Here is a 25,729-nt window from a genome sequence, read left to right as displayed (position 1 = left end):
CAAGAATACAACAACAACAACAACAACAACAACAACAACAACAACAACAACAACAGGCATTTTAAGGCCATTTTCCCTGCAAGAGCGGGGGTTAGCCTTGCGGTCCCCATGACAATGTTCTCCATTTTGCCCTATTTTCTGCATCTCCCCTTGTTAACCCCCTTGCCCGCATTTCTTCTTTGACCATCTTTAGCCAAGTCTTTCTCGGTCTTCCCCGTCCTCTACTTCCTTCTACATTCATTCCCATCACTCTTTTCAACCAGTCACTTTCATCCTTCCTCAACACATGACCAAACCATCTCAACCTGTTTCTCTTCACAGCATCCATCACAGGCTCTATTCCCATCATCTTTCGCAATTCATCATTTGTCTTCCTCTCTCTCAACGATACTCCACACATCCACCGAACCATTCGCATTTCCACCCTTTCCAGCCTTCGTTGCTGCTCTACGTTCATTACCCATGTCTCACTCCCATAAATCATAACACTTCTCACACATGCAGCATACACCTTTCCCTTCAGCTTCAATGACACTCCCCTCCTCGTCAGCACGCCACTCAGTTCCCGAAACTTCTTCCGTGCACACCTCACTCGAGCAACCGTTGCCGAGTCTGATCCACCTTCTCCATTCAGCATGTCTCCAAGGTAACAAAATGTTGAAAGAAACATGGTAGACATCCAAGAATGTAGAAAACAAATCGGAGCACGAACTACCAGGCAGGTAGACAGACTAGAACAATGCCCACAATACTCTGTGCACATATGCACGCTTGGCACAAAGTTCTGTACAATTTGCCAAATTAAAGAGCCAAAGTACTACTAAACTGCAGGTTCGTGTTCCGATTTGTATATATATATATGCTTACCTGAAATCAGGAACTGAACATGAAAAGTGCTATTGTTCTGCATTGGTAAAACATATATACATAGAAATACCAAGAAATAAAATCTAACCTTCTGTACTCTTGCCTCATATTCATCTTTTGATCCAAAATCCAGATTTATTGAGTAGAGAGCAATAATAACAACTTCACCATTTCTTCACCAAATGGTGACTTCACCATTTCAATATTTATGGAGGGCACTGGAGATACATCACGATGCCCAGGAAAATAAAAGAAAGCCACCTGTAGTCACGATTACGCCCTGCAGGATTTTGGAACTGTGGGCGAGTCATGAAGGCCGCGAGGTTGTGAGGACGGGGGGAACGAGGATTATCTGTTAGACATGACGACAAGTGGGGTGTAAATCAAGCAACATCAAGAAGAGGCAGTTGTCAAATGTAAAGAAAACCCAAAATGAAGTGAATGAACAACATGCAGATGCTCCAAAAAAAATTAATGACAAGGCATCATGCACATGAACAAACAAAAATTCTGACTGAAATGGTTACAATATTTAAACATGCATGGAAGGGAATGGGAACACCTGTTTTGTATTTGTGATTCATGTACATACTGCCATATCTGCATGTCTTTTCTGTAGCAATTGTGGAGAAAATTTTATGTCGTAATGAGTAGATTTAGCCACACATGCCCTGGATCAGGTTTGACTTTCTCTTCAACTCCAGATTGTGCTCGTTATCATTTCATTATGCCCGATGGTTTAAAGTCACTGAGAGCCCGATAGATGGACCGAAACCTCCACGGAAAGACGCTAGGCCAGGTGAGACATGCCTGGCTCAAGCCTTTAAGAGTTGAAGCTTGCGGAGAGTTGAGTGGATGTACCATCGGTTCAGTAGGACTTATTTGCCATATGCTCTGCTCGGCCTCGGTTACGACTCGGCCTCCAGGAGGAAGATTGCCGCAGTGATAACTGCACCTAGAGCCCTGTAGCGGAGTGGACCCCCACAATGGTGCACAGACCAGGGGCTGCATCATTCCACCACCCCCCAATAGTTTTTTCCCCTCTTTTTTCTTCCTTGTGCTGGTACCTTTCCCTGCCGCTCCCCATTACCCTATGGCTGTAAACAGATACAAGTGAAATGGGGAGAGGGAAGGGAGTAATCCTGCGTTTTGTTTTGTATACATAATCGAGACTCGTGGAAGAGCTAGTATTAATACACTGAATGGGATCAGGACACAACAGGACAAAAGTAACAGTTGAAAAGGGGGATGGGGGGAGGACACCAACTGGAGTTGAAGGCAGAGACAAGACAAGACAGAGACAGACTAAGACAAACAATATGTGTGGGGAGGAATGAGGGACAGGAGAGGACACATTGGATGGACAAGATGGATACAAAAGGAAACCCTCACGAGGCGAAACTCTCAATTTTGCAAATTGTTTGTATATGTACTTGAATTCACTGTTTTATCATCAAATAGCTTTCAACTGAGGTGAACATGTCATATTTGTTCTGCAGTCTTAGTAACTGCTGTTAATTTTGGGCTGGAACAAAGCCCCGCCTACCACTCTCAATCGGCATTCGGCTATCTTGGGGGTAGAGCCCCGGTGTGGGCACGACTTTGTAACGGGTCATGCCCGAGTTACAATAAGTTTGAAAACTTGTAAGAATACACAATTATAATTTGGGATGATGGAAGCACTGTAGTTGGAGAGCACGATTGGATCTACTCATGGAGCACACACCGTGAGAAAATAACGTGTTAAAACTGCAAAGTACCATGCTAGCCCAAACCTGCAAGACGAAACCTTACGCCAAAGAGCCGCTTTCGGTTTCCTGAGAAAGCAAAACGGAGATTATTCTTGAAGCAAAGGCCTCACTTGGTCCTTACTCACCTGTGTGATCCCACAAATACCGGTTCTGAAAAAAAGCAAGGAAATAACACAAGGAGGGCTGTCAATTATTGCCAAGTTTACACTTACCTTGGTAAACATTTCCATCTCCATTATCAGTTTCAGCTCCACCTGCATTTTCTTTAAACCTGCCCCTCAGAGAAGGAGATGGAAGGGACACGGGAGAGAAAGCACGATAAATAAATGAAAAAAAGAAGAAGAAAAACAATGATGCATTAATTTTCCCTCAAATCTGCATGCAAGTTCAACAAGGACGTGTCAGCAAACGGGAGAAGACAAAACAATGCTCAAGCTAAGCTTACATGTTCTCCGATTTATTAGCGTCCCACTCACGGCGCCACTCGCCCGCTGCATTGCGATGCCGGCTCAGGCGCTCGCAGTCGATAACTTCGCGCTCATGCTTCCAGCGGGCATATTCAACACGCTCATGTCCCGTCATGGACAACTGCATGTGCATCTCACTGGACATGCCATCACGTGCCCAGCCATCCTAAAAAACAACTGCATGTCACATCATCGCAAGCGTTTTATTCCTCATTTGATCCACCACGCGGTAACCCGGGTTGCCCCGTGATTGTTAATCATTTTACGTAATTAATTAATCTATTTTAGGGGGAGTGTAACCCGGGTTCGCGTGATAGGAAAATCCTTTGTGACAAAAACTCAGCTGGACATAGTCCAGTTGAGTTAAGGTAAGGTGTTGAGGAAACAAATGTACATTTTGATTGCCACTCATGCAGAGGAAACAAGGCAGTGCATGTTTTGTTCTGGGCAATCGTGCCAGCAGTCTAATATACACCGCCCAACGAAGGCACATTCTCATAATGCAGAGGAAAGAAGTGTTGTGAAGTCTTTAAAAATAAGAATTTCAAAAAAAAAAACTTTAGGTTTTTGCCTGACTCTTCAAACTGTATTTCACATGTGCATGGACATGCAATTCACAAATTATGTAAAGTAAAACGAAAAACGGCTTGGAAGTGAAATGCCTGCATACTTAATTAGTAGCGAGGCCAGCAAAATCCCCAAGAGATACTTTTTCTTATTATTTTACAAGTTATTATGCACACGTGCACTGTAAATAAGTTATATCCATGTACACTTTCAAAATGTACACGTACAATTTCATATACTCAACATCACCTACGAGTAACTAAAACCATGTTTGGAAACTGGACAAGGTACGTTTTCATTACAACTAAAATAATCACGATTAATATTTAAGCTTTTAATAAAAAAAACAAAAACGATCCTTTTGTCAATGTTTTGAATGTACTTTATACTGCACGCAGTCAAGATGTCCAGGGGTGTGTTCATTTACCAAGCAGCTTGCTAGAGCTTGCCAAGCCAGCCGTTCCTTATCAACGGTTTTGAATTGAGTGCTTGCTTGAGTGCTTTAGCCATTTGGCGAGCGCTCTACAAGAAACTTGGTAACTGAACACACCCCAGATTCATTACATGGCGATGATAAACATCTAGACCGTGGGTTGTTTCAGCCATATCGATGAATTTGTCCCTCGGGTGGCAGATAGCTATTTCCACAATAAATGGTCATTTTGACGGACCCTACTTTGAAGTGTATTCTTGACTGGATATGTTGGTCAAATAATGTGAGCTAAATTCTGTTTGAGAGCACATGTAATAAAGTTATAATGGAAATAAAATCATCGCCGAGTAGTGCCTCGTTTCATTTGTGTGGGAGTGTATTGCATGAAAGAGTGTGATACAGAAAGCACTTTTTGTGCACTGTTGTATTGTACATCATGTTCATGTCTCTCAGGTTGGCCCTGTTTGAAATCTGGGTGATAATTATTTTAGTTATTGTTGAACACTACGGTCAGTTCTTTCAATTCAGTTAGAGTTCAATCTATTTCTGTTTCATAGTTTTTTTTGGAGAGACCGCAAAACTTCATTACCCATGTAACACATTGGACAGATCGTAGTGCCGAGATTCCCATGGAACTAGCGATTGTTTTGTGATGCTGGTAGTGGGTAAGCGAGGTCTGCTAAGAAACCGTGTTTCAATGGATTGTGCAGCGGTGCTCACCATGCTTACCGATTTGGGAATGACATGATATTACCCACGTAACAATTTGACGGACAACACACTTACGAATTAGTAACATTTTATTCATTAGTATTTACAAAGTAGGCCTTATTTGACATTTGTGAACCGAAGGTATAAGCACCCCTGCATATTTTGTTGCAAGCATAAAAGGTGTACATCTTCCGACTATTTTACAACTCTGCTGTCTTACTCACGCAATATTTTGACAGACATGCGTTACGTGGGTAATGAAGTTTTGCGGTCTCTCCAAAAAAAACTATGAAACAGAAATAGATTGAACTCTAACTGAATTGAAAGAACTGACTGTAGTGTTCAACAATAACTAAAATAATTATCACCCAGATTTCAAACAGGGCCAACCTGAGAGACATGAACATGATGTACAATACAACAGTACACAAAAAGTGCTTTCTGTTTCACACTCTTTCATACAATGCACTCCCACACAAATGAAACGAGGCACTACTCGGCGATGATTTTATTTCCATTATTACTTTATTACATGTGCTCTCGAACATAATTTAGCTCACATTCTTCGACCAACATATCCAGTCAAGAATACACTTCAAAGTAGGGTCCGTCAAAATGACCATTTATTGTGGAAATAGCCAGATATCAACATGACACATGGCAAATTAGAGGGGACGGCTAATATTCTTTTAACCAAACGTGGCTGAAGCACTTTCTTTTTCTGACAGTGGCACAAAATACAACAGAATACTGAGACTGTCATTTACTAACGAGTTATGATCAGGAGGTTACAAGTAATACAACCTCAAACTCTGTGATTGTGGTGACACTATTATCCTCCGCCCTCTCCTCGCTCCCACCCTCTCCCTCTCCTCACTCCCGCCCTCTCCACGCTCCCGCCATCTCCATGCTCCTGCCTTCTCCACGCTCCCGCCCTCTCCACTCTCCCCCCCTGTCTGTCTCTGTCTCTGTCTGTCTGTCTGTCTGTCTGTCTGTCTCTCTCTCTCTCTCTCTCTCTCTCTCTCTCTCTCTCTCTCTCTCTCTCTCTCTCTCTCTCTCTCTCGCCCTCTTTCTCCACGCTCCCGCTCTCTCTCCACGCTCCCGCCCTCTCTCTCTCCACGCTCCCGCCCTCTCTCTCTCCACGCTCCCGCCCTCTCTCTCCACGCTCCCGCCCTCTCTCTCTCTCCACGCTCCCGCCCTCTCTCTCTCTCCACGCTCCCGCCCTCTCTCTCTCTCCACGCTCCCGCCCTCTCTCTCTCCACGCTCCCGCCCTCTCTCTCTCCACGCTCCCGCCCTCTCTCTCTCCACGCTCCCGCCCTCTCTCTCTCCACGCTCCCGCCCTCTCTCTCTCCACGCTCCCGCCCTCTCTCTCTCCACGCTCCCGCCCTCTCCCTCTCCACGCTCCCGCCCTCTCCACGCTCCCGCCCTCTCCCTCTGCTCGCTCCCGCCCTCTCCTCGCTCCCACCCTCTCCCTCTCCCACCCTCTCCCTCTCCTCGCTCCCACCCTCTCCCTCTCCTCGCTCCCACCCTCTCCCTCTCCTCGCTCCCACCCTCTCCCTCTCCTCGCTCCCACCCTCTCCCTCTCCTCGCTCCCACCCTCTCCCTCTCCTCGCTCCCACCCTCTCCCTCTCCTCGCTCCCACCCTCTCCCTCTCCTCGCTCCCACCCTCTCCCTCTCCTCGCTCCCACCCTCTCCCTCCCCTCGCTCCGACCCTCTCCCTCCCCTCGCTCCCACCCTCTCCCTCTCCTCGCTCCCACCCTCTCCCTCTCCTTGCTCCCACCCTCTCCCTCTCCTCGCTCCCACCCTCTCCCTCTCCTCGCTCCCACCCTCTCCCTCTCCTCGCTCCCACCCTCTCCCTCTCCTCGCTCCCACCCTCTCCCTCCCCTCGCTCCGACCCTCTCCCTCCCCTCGCTCCCACCCTCTCCCTCTCCACGCTCCCGCCCTCTCTCTCCACGCTCCCGCCCTCTCTCTCTCTCCACGCTCCCGCCCTCTCTCTCTCCACGCTCCCGCCCTCTCTCTCTCCACGCTCCCGCCCTCTCTCTCTCCACGCTCCCGCCCTCTCTCTCTCCACGCTCCCGCCCTCTCCCTCTCCACGCTCCCGCCCTCTCCACGCTCCCGCCCTCTCCACGCTCCCGCCCTCTCCCTCTGCTCGCTCCCGCCCTCTCCTCGCTCCCACCCTCTCCCTCTCCCACCCTCTCCCTCTCCTCGCTCCCACCCTCTCCCTCTCCTCGCTCCCACCCTCTCCCTCTCCTCGCTCCCACCCTCTCCCTCTCCTCGCTCCCACCCTCTCCCTCTCCTCGCTCCCACCCTCTCCCTCTCCTCGCTCCCACCCTCTCCCTCTCCTCGCTCCCACCCTCTCCCTCTCCTCGCTCCCACCCTCTCCCTCTCCTCGCTCCCACCCTCTCCCTCTCCTCGCTCCCACCCTCTCCCTCTCCTCGCTCCCACCCTCTCCCTCCCCTCGCTCCGACCCTCTCCCTCCCCTCGCTCCCACCCTCTCCCTCTCCTCGCTCCCACCCTCTCCCTCTCCTCACTCCCACCCTCTCCCTCTCCTCGCTCCCACCCTCTCCCTCGACTCGCTCCCACCCTCTCCCTCGCCTCGCACCCACCCTCTCCCTCGCCTCGCTCCCACCCTCTCCCTCTCCCTCCCTCCTCTCCCTCTCCTCGCTCCCAAACTCTCCCTCTCCTCCCGCCCTCTCCCTCTCCTGGTATTCCCATCAGCTAAATGACGGGTGGTATCTTGCGAGACCTGCGGTGCTGCCCCATGATGTTCAGACACATCTTTATACGATGCGGCAGTGCCGAGTGAGTGACGTGACAAGGTGTAGTGAATCACAAGGTATTACATATGCAGTTCAGTCACCTGTGCTACCCCCGCACTGCGTGCTGTGTTAATTCACGGGCAAAATAACCTGCAGGTGGCACGCACTCTCACTCTGCTAAACTCAACCAAAAATACATCTTATTCCTCTTTGTAATAACTGGTCGATGGATCAAAGTACAACGTTCAGGCCCCGTGGTGTTGTGCGATGCCTCAGCGTCATCCGGTCCCAGCTGGTCCACCCACTGAAAATGTTGTGTGTGTGTGTTTGTGTGTATATCTATATATAGATATATATTGTTACGGATCCGGGGGACGGCACTCCTGTTAGCAAGGGGGGGGGTTAATCCCCTTGTCCTGTTAAGCTGGCCGTCCGACCGGTCCTGGTACTTGTTACGCTCTTCTGCGGGGTGGGATTGATCAGGGTTATTGGTCAAGGTGTTGTCCCGAATACCTTCACCAATCCCTCCGCAGAACAGGGAGACCAGTACCGCTCGAACCACGGACAAGATGGTATTTGCCGAGCAGTTTAGCAATCCGCGGTTCGAGCCGTTATCAAGCGACTAAACCCGATTCCGAGCGTTGGCCAAATCGTGCCACAGGTATTCAATCAGGAAAAGACTAAAGCGGTCGGGGAAGAATGAAACCAAAAGGGTAAGAAATAACAGACATTTATTAATTATTTACAACAAACCAAAGGAAGAGCCACGAAAGTAATATACAGTGAAGAAGAAGAAGAAGATACCCAGGGCAGCCTTAAACAGTCTTAATTATTGAACCCCAGACAACACACAGGACAGACAACGGACTTACACAACAAGGGAATAGCAGGCAGGAATCACTGGAGGAGGAGGTGGTCCACGTGGGACAACAGGGCTGGAAGGTTCGGCAGGGTACAGCAAGGAGGTCCGCTCCAGCTCCACGCTCCGGGCTGGAAGCGAGCAGCCGGCGGCTCCACGTATTCGGTTTCACACGGCAGGGGCTGTTTGAAGCAGCGTGTCAGAGCTCCGCGCAGCTTCGTCTCTCTCTCTGCCTTCTTGGTTCCAACTCTCTTCCAACTCCAACTGGTAAAAAGGCTTCGCATCGCGCTTGTATTGGTGTCGGCCGTATCAAGCCGCGGGCTGTGAGGGCACGCCTACCGGGTCGCTCACCGCGGTGCTGGTTGGCTGGTTAACTCCACCTCCGATCATGACGACGTGCCACGCCCATGATTTGGCGGCTCCTCCCCCCTTCTTCTCCGAGATGAGCACATGGGCAATGGCGGCGTGGTGCCAACAAAAACAGCCCAATGCAACGGCGGCGAACGCCGCCTTACTGTTACTTTGCGGAGACGTGGGTGAGGCGATTGGGGAAATGAAAGGGGCCTATCTTATTTGATTAATGCAACGTAGAGTCAAACTATTGGAAACACAGCCTTACCTGAAACACATAATAATGAAATAACTATGAAGACCGTTTGCCCTTCACGTGACTCGTGGTGGTCCCTCTCGGCTCTCCCCCCGTTGGTATTTTTGTGCACATAAGATTGTTCACGGTTCTGTTTAAATATTATTTAAATATGTATAACCTTTCCCCTTCAGTGTTTTACTCAGTGGTATTTTACAACACGCTGTTTTTCTTCCTATTTAAAAGGCTTTTCTCAATTTCCTCTCCAACTCATTCCACCTCAAAAAAAAGAAATTCAATATCTTATACGTCTCCCTCACTACATGGTCTAAATTCACATTCATTCCATCCCTCCTCCATCATTCTGAACTGGATTGCTAACTTGAAAATCACAACAAACCCAATTTGTTTTCAATGTTCGTCTTTCATTAATCATCCACTTTCTAAACTCCCCTCTTGCCCCTCCCATCCAAATCCCTCCCCTTGCACCTACACTCCTAAACTCCCCCCCTACCCCTCCACTCCTGAACTCCCCCCTTGCCCTTCCACTCCTGAACTCCCCCCTTGCCCTTCCCCTCCTAAACTCCCCCCTCACTCCTCCCCTTCAAAACTCCCCCCCAACCCCTCCCATTCAAATCTCCCCCCATACCATTCCTCTCCAATTCTCCCTCCTCCTCCTCAAAGCTGCCTCCTCCCCACTTCATCTCCCTTCTATCTCATACCTCCACCCCCCCCAACCTTCTTCTTTCCTCTGCCCCCCCTCAAACAACCCCTCTCTGTGCCTCATCCCTTCACCTTCAAACCTTTCATCCTCCTCATCCTTCCCTTTCTTGGAACTCTTCTGCAATCGCTGACACACTAACAACTGCTCTCCCTACCTCCCCCTCTCATCCTTCATCTTACCCTACTCCTCCCCTCCCCTGTCCTGTACCCGATGCTCCCCCTCTCTCTTCATTAACGGTATGGACCTCAAACATCCGGGGCCTTCGCTCAAACCTGACTGATCTCTCCATACAGGTTGCTTCTGACAATCCAGACTTGATCTGCTTAACAGAGACTTTCCTCCTTCAAGATGTCTCTGATTCCTTAATATCTCTTCCTGGTTACTCCCTCCTCCGGTATGATAGACCTGAGCCTCGGCCTGGTGGTGGGGTGGCTATCTTTATCAAAAACTCTCTTCCTCACTCTCCTTGCACTGCCCTCTCTCCTCCTCACCCCCAGGAGTACCTCTGGCTACGGCTTCCTCTCCGCTCCCACCTTTTGTTCATATGTGTTCTGTACCGTCCCCCAAACAGTGATGACTCCATCTACATTTCACTGTCTGACAACATGGACCAACTTCTATCCACTCATCCCAACTCTCTCTTCCTCATATGTGGTGACTTCAATTGTCATCATGCCACCTGGTTGGGTGTGGGTTCCTCTCTCACCAGTCATGGCACCTCAGCAAAGGACTTCTGTGACTCAATGGGATTGACACAATCTGTCAATTTCCTGACCCGGATCTCAGCCAATGGAGTATCTTCTCTTCTAGACTTGGTTATGACTAACTTCCCTGCTAATGTCTGCTGCTCTTCTTCTGCTCCAATCGGTTCTTCTGATCATGTGCTTGTCAAAGTGGACATCTCTCTGGCCATTCTCAGAGAGCCTCCTCAGCGTCGACGAGTCTGGCATTTCACTCAGGCCGACTGGGACGGTCTTCAAGCAGCCATCAATCGTCTGGATTGGTCTCCCATCTCCACTGCCTCTGACATCAATTCTTCCTGGGAATTCTTCCAAAGCAAACTGATCTCTCTCATGCACAGATTTATCCCATCTCGCCTTCAGTTGTCTTACCCTTCCTCCCGTCCATGGTACACTGAATCTTGTGGTGAGGCAGTTGCCCTGAAACAACTTGCCTTTGCCTCTTGGAAGGCTAATCCAACTGAAGGAAATCTCAGTTCCTTCCACCAAGCTCGGAACAAGTGTGTGTCTACCCTCAGGAGTGCCATGAAGCACCATCTCTCCTCACTCAAGAATGAACTCTCAAACCTGTCTCCTTCCTCCAAATCCTGGTGGCGTCTGGTCAAATCCGTTTCTGGTGTTTGTTCCCCCTCCATCCCCTCCCTTACCTCAAATGGCCACACAGTTGACATCGCACGTGACAAAGCCGAATGCCTCAACTCAGTGTTTGCCTCAAAATCGTTAGTCCCAAACCCATCTCTCTCTGTTCCCACCTTTCCCAGTCGAACCAAACTGCTCCTGGACTCTGTGACCTTCTCTCCTGACAAGGTGGAGGAGTTTTTGTCAAACCTCGACTCTGATTCTGCAACTGGACCAGATGGCATCAGCCCACGGGTCCTAAAATCCTGCTCTGCCGCTCTATCTCACCCTCTCTCTGTTCTTTTCACCCTATCCTTTGCTCAAGGTCATCTGCCAGCATCCTGGAAATCAGCAAACATTACCGCTTTACACAAAAAAGGTGCAAAAACAGATCCTTGCAACTACAGACCAATCAGCCTGCTCCCAATTATCAGCAAAGTCATGGAATCCATCATTGCTTCGGATATGAAATCTTTCCTCTTCTCCAATGGCTTGATCTCTGATCATCAATTTGGTTTCAGACCAGGTCACTCTACTCTGGACATGCTGCTTCTGCTGTCTCAACAATGGATGGAGGTCCTCAATGCCAAACCGGAAATCAGAGCTGTCTCCCTTGACATATCACGTGCCTTCGATACGGTCTGGCACCCAGCTCTGCTCACCAAACTCTCCTCCTATGGTATCCATGGAAATCTCCATGCATGGCTTGCGGACTTCCTCTCTGGTCGTAGTCAACATGTGGCCCTGAATGGATTTCTCTCATCTCCCCTTCCCGTTCAGGCTGGAGTTCCCCAAGGCAGTGTGCTGGGCCCTGTGCTTTTTCTGGTCTTTATCAATGATCTCTCCGACTCTCTGGAAAATCCTCTCTATCTCTTTGCTGATGACTCCACTCTCTGCCGCTCCATTCCTCTTCCCTCAGATCGGCAGTCTGCAGCCTCCTCACTCTCTGAAGACCTGGACAAAATCACAGACTGGTCAAACATGTGGAACATATCTTTCAATCCTGACAAATCTCACACTCTTACTATGTCTCTCCGAAAAGATCGACTGGACAACCCTCCCATCTACTTTCTCAACAATCCTCTCCAAGAAGTTCTGTCGCTCAAGCTTTTGGGTCTCACCATCTGCCATGATCTTTCTTGGGAAAACCACATTTCCAAGCTGGCCTCCAAAGCCAGTCGCCGACTGGGCATCCTCCGTCATGCGAAGTCCTTCCTAGGCACACCTGAGCTCCTCACCACATACAAGGCTTTCATCCGCAGCTCAATGGAATACTGTTCTCCCCTATGGGCTGGTGCTCCTGCCTCACACCTGGCTCGGCTTCACGCTGTTGAATCCAAAGCTTTCAGAATCATTGGAATCTCCCGCGATGAAGCTATCTCTGAGGGCCTTTCACTCACTCACGGCAGGCAGGTAGGTGGTCTTTCTGTCTTCTACCGACTCCTCTCCGGCCTTGCTCCCCCAGCTCTCTCTGTGCTCTGTCCCCCAAATATTCCTACAGGTCGCACAAGATCTGCCAGCCACCCTCTGATGGTTAAACTGCCGAAATCTCAGCTCTCTGCTCACCTTCACTCTTTCATTCCTCTTTTCTCCCGCCTCTGGAACAAACTCCCACACTCACTTCAATCACACTCCTCCCTCCAGGTCTTCAAAACAGCTGTTCACCACCATCTCTTATCTTCCCCCATCCAAAACCTTGATCTTTTCTACCCCCACTAATTCACCCCAGATCCACCTTGTTTGAAATTCCAACTTCTTTCCTGGAAGTCTTGGCAGTGTCCATATGTTTTATACCTCTCCCACCCCCCCCCCTTCCCATGCCTCCCCCCCAAAGCCCTCTCCCTCCCACAGTTCTCTCGATGTCTCCATGTCTCTCGGTCCCTGCTCTCAAATGTTGTGTTTGTGTCCTTCCCCCTCTCTCCCCATCTTGTCTACCGCTCCCGATGTTATTTGTTTTGTGTGTCTGTTTGTCTTTCTGTGTGATTAATGTTCGCTCTTTCACGAGCCTCGATCTTGTATACAAAAAAGAAAAAAAGAAAAAAAAGAGGGCCGATGGTTCGCTACATGTTGCGATGTGGACTAACTAGGGGACGACCTTTGATCTCGACAATGAATGGAGGTATTTACACAAAGAATTATTTACAAAGTGGTATATTTACAACACTTTACACAGTGCAGGGTTCTCAAAACCCCAACACAGTACCCTCATTCCTCCAGGCACGTCCCGGGCCGAAAAAAACTTTAACTTAATGTGACACTCAGGTGTGATAGCCCTCTACGATTAACCTCACCCTTGAGTGCGACAGTTTTAAAACACAATTAAGTATGTCCCCCTGCTACGTTGCATCCTACCTAACAGATTCACACCCACAGAATAACCGAATTGCGGAATTATTTTCAAACTACACATTTACGGTGGGGAGCATTATTTACAAGACACTATGTGTATTTACATGGCAAGCCCAGGACCTGTCATTTTGGGAAACAAAAAGAATCCTGCGGGAGGGAGGAAAAGCATGCACTGTACCGATACACCACCCTCACATGCCCGGGGATGCAGAATTGATATTGCAATGCATCCCCGAGCATGCAAGCACCAAAAACACCAAAAAGCACCAAAGCAAGCACCATCAAGCACCATCCAGTGCACATTGCACACACACTTCAAATAACAAGCAACAAACGGTTGTCCGGTTCTTGTTGCTGCTCCCTCTGCTGGCCGATGTTTCTTCCTGATGTTGTCCTTCTTGTGGCTTGCTGCCTATTTGCACATAATAATAAAAAAGCACAAAACATGTCAATTTTTATTTGGGGCCCATAGGGGCCAACTATGGGTGGTTCACCTGTAGGGCAAAAGGGGCCACCTCGCCGTGGTCCGCAAGCCAACTCTTCCCTGGCCATCCTGGCCGGTCCCAGCAGAGGGGCCAGGCCCCACACGTGGGGTCCATATGGGTGTGGTGCTTAGCCACAAACGTGTGGTCCATAAGGTGGTGCTATGCCGCAAGTCGTGCGGTCCATAAAGTGGTGCATCGGTCCAGGCAGCTGGCAGCGGCGGCTCGGGCACACAGATGCGGCTCCCGCACGCTTTCCTCAGTGCTCAGAGAGCACGCGGTCCATGAGTGGGGAAGGAGGACAAAGCAGAGTCAGCGATGGGTACGGGCGCAAGGGTACACATTAGAACAAGGCAATGCAGAGGTGAGGTGCGCACGGAGAGCGAGCGGAGAAAGCTCGTCCCTATTGTACGTCACCCCCCCCCCCCCCCCCCCGGTCACCTAATCTACCTTTGCCCCGTACCCCATATTTACCAAATTTACTCATTTACAAATTCGTCACTACGTCTCGTCCTCCCCATATCTCCCCTAATACCAAATTCATCCACAATCCCAATTTCTAACCAAATTTGCCATCACCCAATTCATCATCAATCCCTCTTAAGGAGGAAGGGATGGAAGACAACACAATGTCATGATGCGTCTTACTTCCCCAAAACATTTGCACAAAAAGAACCAAACCATGGTGTGGCGTGGAGTCCTGTCGTCACCTCAGGTGAGTGGATGTAGATGGTGCGAGGAGATTTCAATCCTATCCTCTAAATGACTTTACCACTTTTACTCTACCCGGGGTCTTTCCCTGCAAAACCATTGGCCACTTTACTCTATGCGGTTCTAAAAACCGAACTCCCATTGACCAAACTGTGATGCTCACCAATTTGGGGTCTCACTCCCCCGATTCAACTCCCTGTGCCTTTGCACAATTTCAGGACTGGGTCGTGTGGCGCTCCCAGCAGGTCCGCTCACCTGCACACCTCCGCCACTGCAGTTGCCTCCAAGCTTACCTGCTCCTTCCCTAACCTATCTACTTGGGGAAGGCCCTCTGGCGCTCTCCCCACTCGGTGCCCTCTCTGGAACTGGGCTACCCGGGTCCGTCCTCCGGATCCTCGGGCCCCATTCACAACTCCACCGGCTCCCAGAGCCCACCTGCGGCCTCACCTGGCCGACATCCTCACAGTGGCGGAGTGCCAATTTAACCATACACACTAACAGGCCACACGCCCAGCCATTTCCACTTCACTAATGCACCCATCCAACCACCATTCTACCACACGCACCACAGATGCCAATATCCACCACAATTTACCTACACCCTCTACCTACTCTTCAACTACCCTCCCCGGGTATTCGTGAAAGGGGTCCACCTCTCCCCCAATCACACCTTCGCACCATGCACTTCCACTCCACATTTTCCAGTATACTCACTCCACACCATCCATTCCATACTCCATTTACTCCAGACCAGTTATTCCATTCAACCATTCTCCATACACCTGTTCACTTGCACACCTGTTCCGTCACACCTGGTGCTCCCTGCACCCTCCTTCCTCCGGGACCATTCGCTCAATACAACTCACAATCACACTTTTCACCATACGCTGCTCCATCACCTCCTTCACACACACTGCACCATTCACTAGCATTGCCTCATTTGCTCAACACCAAGATTCTCACACACACGGCCATTCTCAACCAATTCCTAATTTGCTCACTACAAAGATCCTCACACACACGGCCATTCTCAAACAATTCCTCATTTGCTCAGCACCAAGATCCTCACACACACGGCCATTCTCAACCAATTCCTCATTTGCTCACCACAAAGATCCTCACACACACAGCATCATCTAACTAGCTGGTGCCGTTCTAACTTAGTGCATCCCCAGTCATCCCTTACACTATTGCACATACCACGTCCTTATCATCCACTAATCTATTCTACGTCCCCCACTACTTGTACAATGTCATTGTCACTACTTAAATCTCAGTTACCTATCGTCAGCTATTTCCCTATACATTTATCCTAACCCGCCCTCGGCGAACTTACACTGCCAAAACCCCATAACTATTGCTCATGTGCCCGGGGGTTGGGAGGGATGGTAGAGTTACCATCCCTTTACCCATATACCATTCGACAATCAAAGGCATCAAATTTCAACCAAATTCGCCCATCCAATTTCGCCAATCACATCTGCCAATCAATTTACCCATCAAATTTTGCCAATCAAATTTCACTGCTGCTATCACCATCACAATCATCACATGTCCACTCACTTGAGCCTCTCGGTGCATCGTTACATCGTTAAAACTCGGCTTCGCAAAGCCGAGCAATGAATTCGGGTGGTTTGGTCGCCTGCAGGTTGGGTCCGTCCGGCATTCGGTTCAGGGGAGGAGGTTTGGTTGGGCCAAGGTTTAAAGCACCATCCCTACGCAGGGCCTTTCGCTCCCATGCGCGGTGGGCCAACCTTGCCCGGGTGGAACGCCGCCACCACAAGGGGGCGCCGTTCCGATCCCTCCTACCTTCCCTCAAACTGGACCGGTCGCCTTGCCCAGCAAAGCCCGGACTGGACCGTGCCGGGCGGGGCCCGACCCGGATCGTGCACGGCGCTCCGAAGAGAAGCGACGCTGCACCGATCCCCGCCAGCTCCCGCAATACCCACAGCCTGGCACGGACCGAGAGCTCGCATCGGTTAAGCATCGGTCTAACGGCTATCCCGTTTAACGTCGACGCCTTCTTTGCATTCTCACACCACGCGTTCCATCTTCCACTCGCCCATCTCGGCGTCTCAGCGCCTCTCGTGCATCCCATGCATTCTACTCGCACACCCATTCCACCATTCGCACACTCTATCACACACCCGCTGTTCGCACACTCCATTACACACCTATCTGCGGCACACCTTCCTTCCACGCACTCCTTGCGTGCACTCACCCCCGTTACGTACTTCCTAACACTCACGGGTGTGCGCTCTCTCGCACCCCCGTCCAGCGCACACCTACCCATGGGTGTGCAGTCCGTCGTCGCCCACCCAATCATGCGCTCCACCACCAACTCACTCTCCGGGTCACTCTCACCCTCGCACGTAAACTCCGTATCGCTCTCACTCTCTGTGTCGCATTCATTCTCACTTCCACACTCTAACACACTCACTCTTCGACGCACACTTTTTTCTTACACGCGCGCCATTCTTTCTCACACCACGCAACACGGACCTCCCACAAATGCCCGGGTGCCATGTCGACCCCAATCGCGCGACAAACCCTCTCGTGCCAAACACTTTTCCGAAAAACCTTTTCGCACCATACACAGCCCGTCTCACCTTGGGGGTTCTTCTTCCTCCTAGCTCCAACACCTGCAAATCTTTATAAGGATTAAGCACGGCATCGTGATGCGAGCACGGACTTTGCACATTTTTCATCTTTTCCTCCTGCTGTTGCTCTACCAAGTCCGTCTCTCCAATCGCAATTTCAACTATTTCTTTTTCCTTATTCACCTCGACGACCGCTGGCTTTATTAAAATTCCCTCTTCTACCTCAGCGGTCGCCGGCTTCCCCATACCCCGGGTCGCGATTTCTACCCCGGTCCAGTTACCTGTGCTTTGCTCCACCTCGCTCAACCCGCGCTTCTCAACCCGCTTTACCTCGTCGCGTACTCCCGCGACCTCCTCGCCCAACCTGCGGTTAACCTCCCTCTCCAATTCCTTCTCCTCATACGTGGCTTGCCCCCTCGCCAACCCCTCATTAATTTCTTTGGCTTGGCCAATTATGCCCCCCAGTTTGTCCCCTAATCTGCTTCCGAATCCCTCCAATTTGCTTCCTAACTTGTTTCCTACTCCTCCCAATTTGCCTTTGAGCCCCCCTATTTTGCCTTCGAGCCCCCCTATTTTGCCTTCGAGCCCCCCTATTTGGCTTCCCATGTCATGTCTCAATTCCCCAATTTGGTTACTGGTACCCCTCGCTTCGTCCCTCATTGCTCCAATTTGGCCTCCCAATCGCTCACTGGTACCCCTTGCCTCGTCCCTCTGCATTTCTATAGACGCTCGTAGTTGCTCTATGAGCAAATACAAGTCCCACCCAGCTGGCACCGTGGGCTCGGTTCTTGCCGCCATGTGCGAGGCACCATTTTGTGCCCCTCTAACCTCGTGTGTGTCGCCGCCATCTTGTGCGCCTGAAACCCCCTCTACCGCATCCTCATTGCTTTCCTCCTCTCCCTCTCTCAATTCCTCCCTGGGGTCCTGGGTTGCCTCTAACCCTTCTTCTACCTCCCCTACCGGCATCCAATCGCCTTGATCATCCATGGCACGACTTCAATTTAGGATGTTAACCAAAATTTCGGCCGCTCGTAATTTCGACCAAATTTTTTGATGGATTAAAAAAATTTGGTTCGGGCCTCAAATCCCACTACCCGACACCAATTGTTACGGATCCGGGGGACGGCACTCCCGTTAGCAAGGGGGGGGGGGTTAATCCCCTTGTCCTGTTAAGCTGGCCGTCTGACCGGTCCTGGTACTTGTTACGCTCTTCTGCGGGGTGGGATTGATCAGGGTTATTGGTCAAGGTGTTGTCGCGAATACCTTCACCAATCCCTCCGCAGAACAGGGAGACCAATACCGCTCGAACCACGGACAAGATGGTATTTGCCGAGCGGTTTAGCAATCTGCGGTTCGAGCCGTTATCAAGCGACTAAACCCGATTCCGAGCGTTGGCCAAATCGTGCCACAGGTATTCAATCAGGAAAAGACTAAAGCGATTGGGGAAGAATGAAACCAAAAGGGTAAGAAATAACAGACATTTATTAATTATTTACAACAAACCAAAGGAAGAGCCACAAAAGTAATATACAGTGAAGAAGAAGAAGAAGAAGAAGAAGAAGAAGAAGATACACAGGGCAGCCTTAAACAGTCTTAATTATTGAACACCAGACACACAGGACAGACAACGGACTTACACGACAAGGGAAGAGCAGGCAGGAATCACTGGAGGAGGTGGTCCAGGTGGGACAACAGGGCTGGAAGGTTTGGCAGGGTACAGCAAGGAGGTCCGCTCCAGCTCCACGCTCCGGGCTGGAAGCGAGCAGCTCCACGTATTCTGTTTCACACGGCAGGGGCTGTTTGAAGCAGCGTATCAGAGCTCCGCGCAGCTTCGTCTCTCTCTCTCTGCCTTCTTGGTTCCAACTCTCTTCCAACTCCAACTCCAACTGGTAAAAAGGCTTCGCTTTGCGTTTATATTGGTGTCAGCCGTATCAAGCCGCGGGCTGCGAGGGCACGCCTACCGGGTCGCTCACCGCGTGCCACGGCCGTGATTTGGTGGCTCCTCCCCCCTTCTTCTCCGAGATGAGCACATGGGCAATGGCGGCGTGGTGCCAACAAAAACAGCCCAATGCAACGGCGACGAACGCCGCCTTACTGTTACTTTGCGGAGACGTGGGTGAGGCGATTGGGGAGTTGAAAGGGGCCTATCTTATTTGATTAATGCAACGTAGAGTCAAACTATTGGAAACACAGCCTTACCTGAAACACATAATAATGAAATAACTCGGAGGTCTCGCGAGATCTCGGAGACGGTGGGAGGGATTTTCGAAGCACCACACGGTCTCCACGTTTTTCGAAGTTAAGTCTGTTCACAATTGTATTTTGTCGAAACTGTATTTATCTTTCGGTGTGTGAAGTTATTGTGTGCAACTTTGGTTGTTTCTCGGTGTTTATCTTTCATAAATTGATCGTCTGTTTGCCGTGTCGCGAGCAAGGCCTTTGCCGCGTCGCGAACGATTTGAAATCGAAGTTAAGTGATTGTTCCCATTTGTATTTTCGTTAAAACTGTATTTATTTATGGTGTTGTACGTATATTGTGTCCCGACGAAGATTTTTCGGTGCAAATCTTTCATACCTGTATTGAAAATCGTGTTAATTCGTGTCGTGTCTTGAGGCCTTGTACAGTGTGCACTGTACAACCTTGAGGCTTTGTTTTTCTCTCAGTGGTCCGTCGTTTGTGATCCAATAACTTTCGTTCTCTGTATTCCCAGTCTTTTCACCCATAGCCTACTTCCTTGTGTAAATCTCAACTCAAAAAAAAAAAAAAATTTTTCCTTCTCTGTTCTCATTCGTTTATTCATTCTTATTCGTTCGTTCGTTCTTCGACCACGTGTTTCTCCCCCATTTCCCCAGATAGTTTTCACTCATTAACCTTCAATGTTTACACTTTCCCCTCAAGTTATGTATTCCGTCATATTTTATAACACCTTTTTCTTCTTCTTCTTTAAAAGGCTGCTTTCGACTTGCTCACCAAATCAATTCATCCCAAAAAAAATATCCATCTCCTATAGTGCCTTTTTTCTACATTCCCTAAACTCTCCTGCACTCCATCCTCCATCCAGCGTCCTTAAACGTATTTTTAACTCGAAGGTCACAAGAAACTCATTTTGCAATAAATGTTCGTTTCCCATAAATCGTACACTTTCAAAAATCCAATCTCACCCCTCCCCTCCAAATCTTCCCCATAACCCCTCCCCTCCAAATCTTCCCCATCACCCCTCCCCTCCAAATCTTCCCCATCACCCATCCCTTTCAAATCTCCCCCCTTGCCCCCTCCCTCCTAAACTACCCCCTCACCCCTCCCCGCCAAGACGCCCCCTCGCCCCTCCCCTCCTAGACTCCTGCCTCACCCCTCCCCTCCAAATCTCCCCCATATCCCATCCCTTTCAAATCCCTCCCCTTGTCCCTTCCCTCCCAAACTCCCCCCTCACCCCTCCCCTTCAAATCTCCCCACCCTCATTGCTTCTCAATTTCCCCCCTCTCACTCCCCCTCCTCAAAGCGTCCTCCCCGCTTCTTCCCCCTTCAAACTCTCACCTCCATCTCCCCCAACCTTCTGCCTCGCTCTTCCCCCTCCTCAAATAACACCTCATTGTGGCTCACCCAATCACCATCAAACCTTTTGTCCGCCCCATCCTTCCCTTTCTCCGAGCTATTCTGAAATCTCTGACACACCTTCAACAGCTCTCCCTACCTCTTCCACCTCTTCCACATCTTACCCTACCCCTCCTCCCCCCTGTTCTGTATCCGATGCTCCCCCTTCCTCTTCATCAACGGTATGGACCTCAAACATCCGGGGCCTTCGTTCAAACTTAACTGATCTCTCCATACAGGTTGCTTCTGTCAAACCAGACGTGATCTGCTTAACAGAAACTTTCCTCCTTTATGATGTCTCTGATTCCATAGTATCTCTCCCGGGCTACTCCCTCCTCCGGTATGATAGACCTGAGCCTCGTCCTGGAGGCGGGGTTGCTATCTTTATCAAAAACTCTCTTCCTCACTCGCCCTGCACTGCACTCTCTCCACCTCACCCCCAGGAATACCTCTGGCTACGGCTTCCCCTTCGCTCCCACCTCTTGTTCATATGTGTGTTGTACCGTCCACCAAACAGTGATGACTCCATCTACATCTCGCTGTCTGATGATATGGACCAACTTCTATCTACTCATCCCAACTCTCTCTTCCTCATATGTGGTGATTTCAACTGTCATCATGCCAGTTGGCTGGGTGTGGGTACCTCTCTCACCAGCCATGGCTCCTCAGCAAAGGACTTCTGCGACTCACTGGGACTGACACAATCTGTCAATTTCCCGACCCGGATCTCAGTCAACGGAACATCTTCTCTTCTGGACTTGGTTATGACTAACTTCCCTGAAAATGTCTGCTGCTCTTCTTCTGCTCCGATCGGATCATCTGATCATGTCCTTGTTAAAGTGGACATCTCTCTGACCATCCTCAGAGAGCCTGCTCAGCGTCGACGAGTCTGGCATTTCACTCAGGCCAACTGGCACGGTCTTCAAGCAGCCATCAATCATCTGGACTGGTCTCCCATCTCTACCACCTCTGACATCAACTCATCCTGGGAATTCTTCCAAAGTAAATTGCTCTCTCTCATGCACAGATTTATCCCATCTCGTCTTCAGTTGTCATACCCTTCCTCCCGTCCATGGTACACGGAATCTTGTGGTGAGGCTGTTGCCCAGAAACAACTTGCCTTCGTCTCCTGGAAAGCAAATCCAACGGAAGGAAATCTCATTTCCTTTCACAAAGCCCGAAACAAGTGTGTGTCCACCCTCAGGAGAGCCAGGAAACAATATCTCTCCGTTCTCAAGACCGAACTCTCTTATCTGTCTCCCTCTTCCAAATCCTGGTGGCGTCTGGTCAAATCCGTTTCTGGTGTTTGTTCCCCCTCCATCCCCTCCCTTACCTCAAACGGCTACACAGCTGACTCCGCACGTGAAAAAGCTGAATGCCTCAACTCTGTGTTTGCCTCTAAATCTTGTGTCCCAAACCCATCCCTCTCTGTACCCACCATACCCAGTCGTACCCTGCTGTTCCTGGACTCCGTGTCCTTTCCTCCTGACAAGGTGGAAAAGTTTCTGTCAACCCTCGACTCTGATTCTGCAACTGGACCCGACGGCATCAGCCCACGGGTCCTAAAATCCTGCTCTGCTGCTCTATCTCACCCTCTCTCTGTTCTCTTCACCCTCTCTTTTGCTCAAGGTCAACTGCCATCTGCTTGGAAATCAGCCAACATCACCGCTTTGCACAAAAAAGGTGCAAAAACAGATCCTAGCAACTACAGACCAATCAGCCTTCTCCCAATTATCAGCAAAGTCATGGAATCCATCATTGCTTCGGATATGAAATCTTTCCTCTTCTCCAATGGCTTGATCTCTGATCATCAATTTGGTTTCAGACCAGGTCACTCTACTCTGGACATGCTGCTTCTGCTGTCTCAACAATGGATGGAGGTCCTCAATGCCAAACAGGAAATTAGAGCTGTCTCCCTCGACATATCACGTGCCTTCGACACGGTCTGGCACCCCGCTCTGCTCACCAAACTCTCCTCCTTTGGTATCCATGGAAATCTCCACGCATGGCTGGCGGACTTCCTCTCTAGTCGTCGTCAACGTGTGGCCCTGAATGGGTTTCTCTCATCTCCTCTTCCTGTTCAGGCTGGAGTTCCCCAAGGCAGTGTTCTGGGCCCCGTGCTTTTTCTGGTCTTCATCAATGATCTCTCTGACTCTCTCGAAAATCCTCTCTATCTCTTTGCTGATGACTCCACTCTCTGCCGCTCCATTCCTCTTCCCTCAGATCGGCAGTCTGCTGCCTCCTCACTCTCTGAAGACCTGGACAAAATCACAGACTGGTCAAACAAGTGGAACATGTCTTTCAATCCTGACAAATCTCACACTCTTACTATGTCTCTCCGAAAAGATCGACTGGACAACCCTCCCATCTACTTTCTCAACAATCCTCTCCAAGAAGTTCTGTCGCTCAAGATTTTGGGTCTCACTATCTGCCATGATCTTTCTTGGGAAAACCACATTTCCAAGCTGGCCTCCAAAGCCAGTCGCTGACTGGGCATCCTCCGTCGTGCGAAGTCCTTCCTCGGCACACCTGAGCTCCTCACCACATACAAGGCTTTCATCCGCAGCTCAATGGAATACTGTTCTCCCCTATGGGCCGGTGCTCCTGCCTCACACCTAGCTCGGCTTCACGCTGTTGAAACCAAAGCTTTCAGAATTATTGGAATCTCCCGCGATGAAGCTATCTCTGAGGGCCTTTCACTCACTCACCGCAGGCAGGTAGGTGGTCTTTCTGTCTTCTACCGACTCCTCTCCGGCCTTGCACCCCCAGCTCTCTCTGTGCTCTGTCCCCCAAATATTCCTACAGGTCGCACAAGATCTGCCAGCAACCCTCTGATGGTTAAACTGCCGAAATCTCGGCTCTCTGCTCACCTTCACTCTTTCATTCCTCTTTTCTCCCGCCTCTGGAACAAACTCCCTCACTCCCTTCAATCCCACTCCTCCCTCCAGGTCTTTAAAACAGCTGTTCACCACCATCTCTTATCTTCCCCCATCCAAAACCTTGATCTTTTCTACCCACGCTAATTCACCCCAGATCCACCTTGTTTGAAATTCCAACTTCTTTCCTGGAAGTCCTGGCAGTGTCCATATGTTTTATACCTCTCCCACCGCCCCCTTCCCATGCCCCCCCCATGCCCCCCCCCCCCAAAGCCCTCGCCCTCTCTCAGATCTCTCGATGTCTCCATGTCTCTCGGTCCCTGCTCTCAAATGTTGTGTTTGTGTCCTTCCCCCTCTCTCCCCATCTTGTCTACCGCTCCCGATGTTATATGTTTTATGTGTCGGTTTGTCTTTCTGTGTGATTAATGTTCGCTCTTTCACGAGCCTCGATCTTGTATACAAAACAAAAAAAAAAAAAAAAAACTATGAAGAGGGCCTATGGTTGGCTACGTGTTGCGATGTGGACTAACTAGGGGACGACCTTTGATCTTGACAATGAATGGAGGTATTTACACAAAGAATTATTTACAAAGGGGTATATTTACAACACTTTACACAGTGCAGGGTTCTCAAAACCCCAACAATATATATATATATACATAGTCACGTGAAAAAGTAAGTACACCCCATGTAAAGTTTTGACTTTTTCAACATACAGCTATTTGATCTTCATTTCAACAATATTGATAGATGAAGGTGATATACTTACTTTTTTTTTTCTTTTTTTTTCTGCTCTTTTTCTCTTTTTCTTTCTTTTTCTCTTTTTCTTTCTTTTTCTTCTCTCTCTCTCTCTCTCTCTCTCTCTCTCTCTCTCTCTCTCTCTCTCTCTTTCTTTCTCTTCTCTCTCTCTCTCTCTCTCTCTCTCTCTCTCTCTCTCTCTCTCTCTCTCTCTGCAGCATAACGCAAGCTTCTTCATTCTCCAGAAGGAGGTTCACTTTCTGTGATTATTCTGTCTTGCCCATAACTACAGTAGCTCTGCCCTTAGCAGTGGGAAAATGACACCATTCTAATCCACTTTAAAGGACAATATTGTTCACTTGTCTCAAGCTTCGTATATGTGTGATCTGGTACAGAGTTCAATTGATAATCAAAGCACAAGACGATAAGCTTTTCTTTTAATTTGCTACTATGAATAAATACAATACATTATTGAAGACACAAAAAAAAAACCAACGAAACATTTGGTGCATGTTTATGTCCATTTGTTCATCGACCTCACCTGCCTCTGTCTTCGCTGTCTGTCCATGCCCATTTTGACATGCTCAAAATCGGCACCCCCCCAGTTGGTTCGATGTCTGCGACTGTCCTGTCTCCTATCTCCTCCTCTACTAGGTACCGGCCCCGTGCGCCACGAATCGTCCAGGAAGTTCCGCACAGGGTTTTTCTCACTCCTGCCATCCTGTAAAAAGCAAAGGTGGGGGATTACTTTACAATTTACATGAACGTTCACAAACTTCTTCTTGGGAATTTGCTTTGAAAGGGAAATGGTAATTGCAAACTTGATGAATGAATTAATGAAAGTTGTGATTCATACAGTAAGACATAATATGAGCTCAAATCAAGCAATATCCTGGAATTTGACTAACTTTTGGTTACGGAGCACCAAATGGTGGCTCGCCTTTTGGCCCACTACACTGTGGCAGCGTGCCACGGCCCGAGCCAGGGTTGGGGCGCAAGCAGTCCCACAAGATTACCGAGAGAACCATGGGGGTGACCAGGAGAATTGTTTTGGTGATAATGGTGCGAGGTGGTGAGAGCAGTTACTAAAGCAGGTAGAGAATGGTTCCAACACCAGAGTGAAATTGAGACATTGAGCTGCCAGTTTGAGCCTCTTCAAAAAGCTAGTACTGCCAGGTCACCCGAGCCAAGACAGCTCTAGTGCCACGCCGTGCTCGCGTGACATGTTGGACACCATTTTTTTTTTTTCTTCTTCATCACCACAACGACCACCACCACCACCACCAAAGGAAAAGTCTC

At 49.5% G+C, this 25,729-nt stretch overlaps 1 protein-coding gene across 7 annotated transcripts in view; it reads right to left on the bottom strand.

The window, feature by feature from the left end:
- LOC137438132 (uncharacterized) overlaps positions 1-25,729 on the bottom strand; it is a 65,023-nt gene that overhangs the window by 9,261 nt on the left and 30,033 nt on the right. For all 7 annotated transcript variants that reach the window (XM_068133099.2, XM_068133102.2, XM_068133100.2 and 4 more), the window contains exons 7-10: positions 24,972-25,151; positions 3,064-3,251; positions 2,831-2,889; positions 1,129-1,219 (exon numbers count right to left, since the gene is read on the bottom strand). In XM_068133099.2, the coding sequence (XP_067989200.2) occupies positions 1,129-1,219; positions 2,831-2,889; positions 3,064-3,251; positions 24,972-25,151 (518 nt within the window). The remainder of the gene's footprint in view (positions 1-1,128; positions 1,220-2,830; positions 2,890-3,063; positions 3,252-24,971; positions 25,152-25,729) is intronic.

The sequence above is a fragment of the Myxine glutinosa genome, chromosome 12 (genome assembly GCF_964187855.1).
Source record: "Myxine glutinosa chromosome 12, kmMyxGlut1.1, whole genome shotgun sequence".
In the NCBI taxonomy this organism is placed as follows: Eukaryota; Metazoa; Chordata; class Myxini; order Myxiniformes; family Myxinidae; genus Myxine; species Myxine glutinosa.
This window is presented reverse-complemented; position numbering and strand designations above follow the sequence as displayed.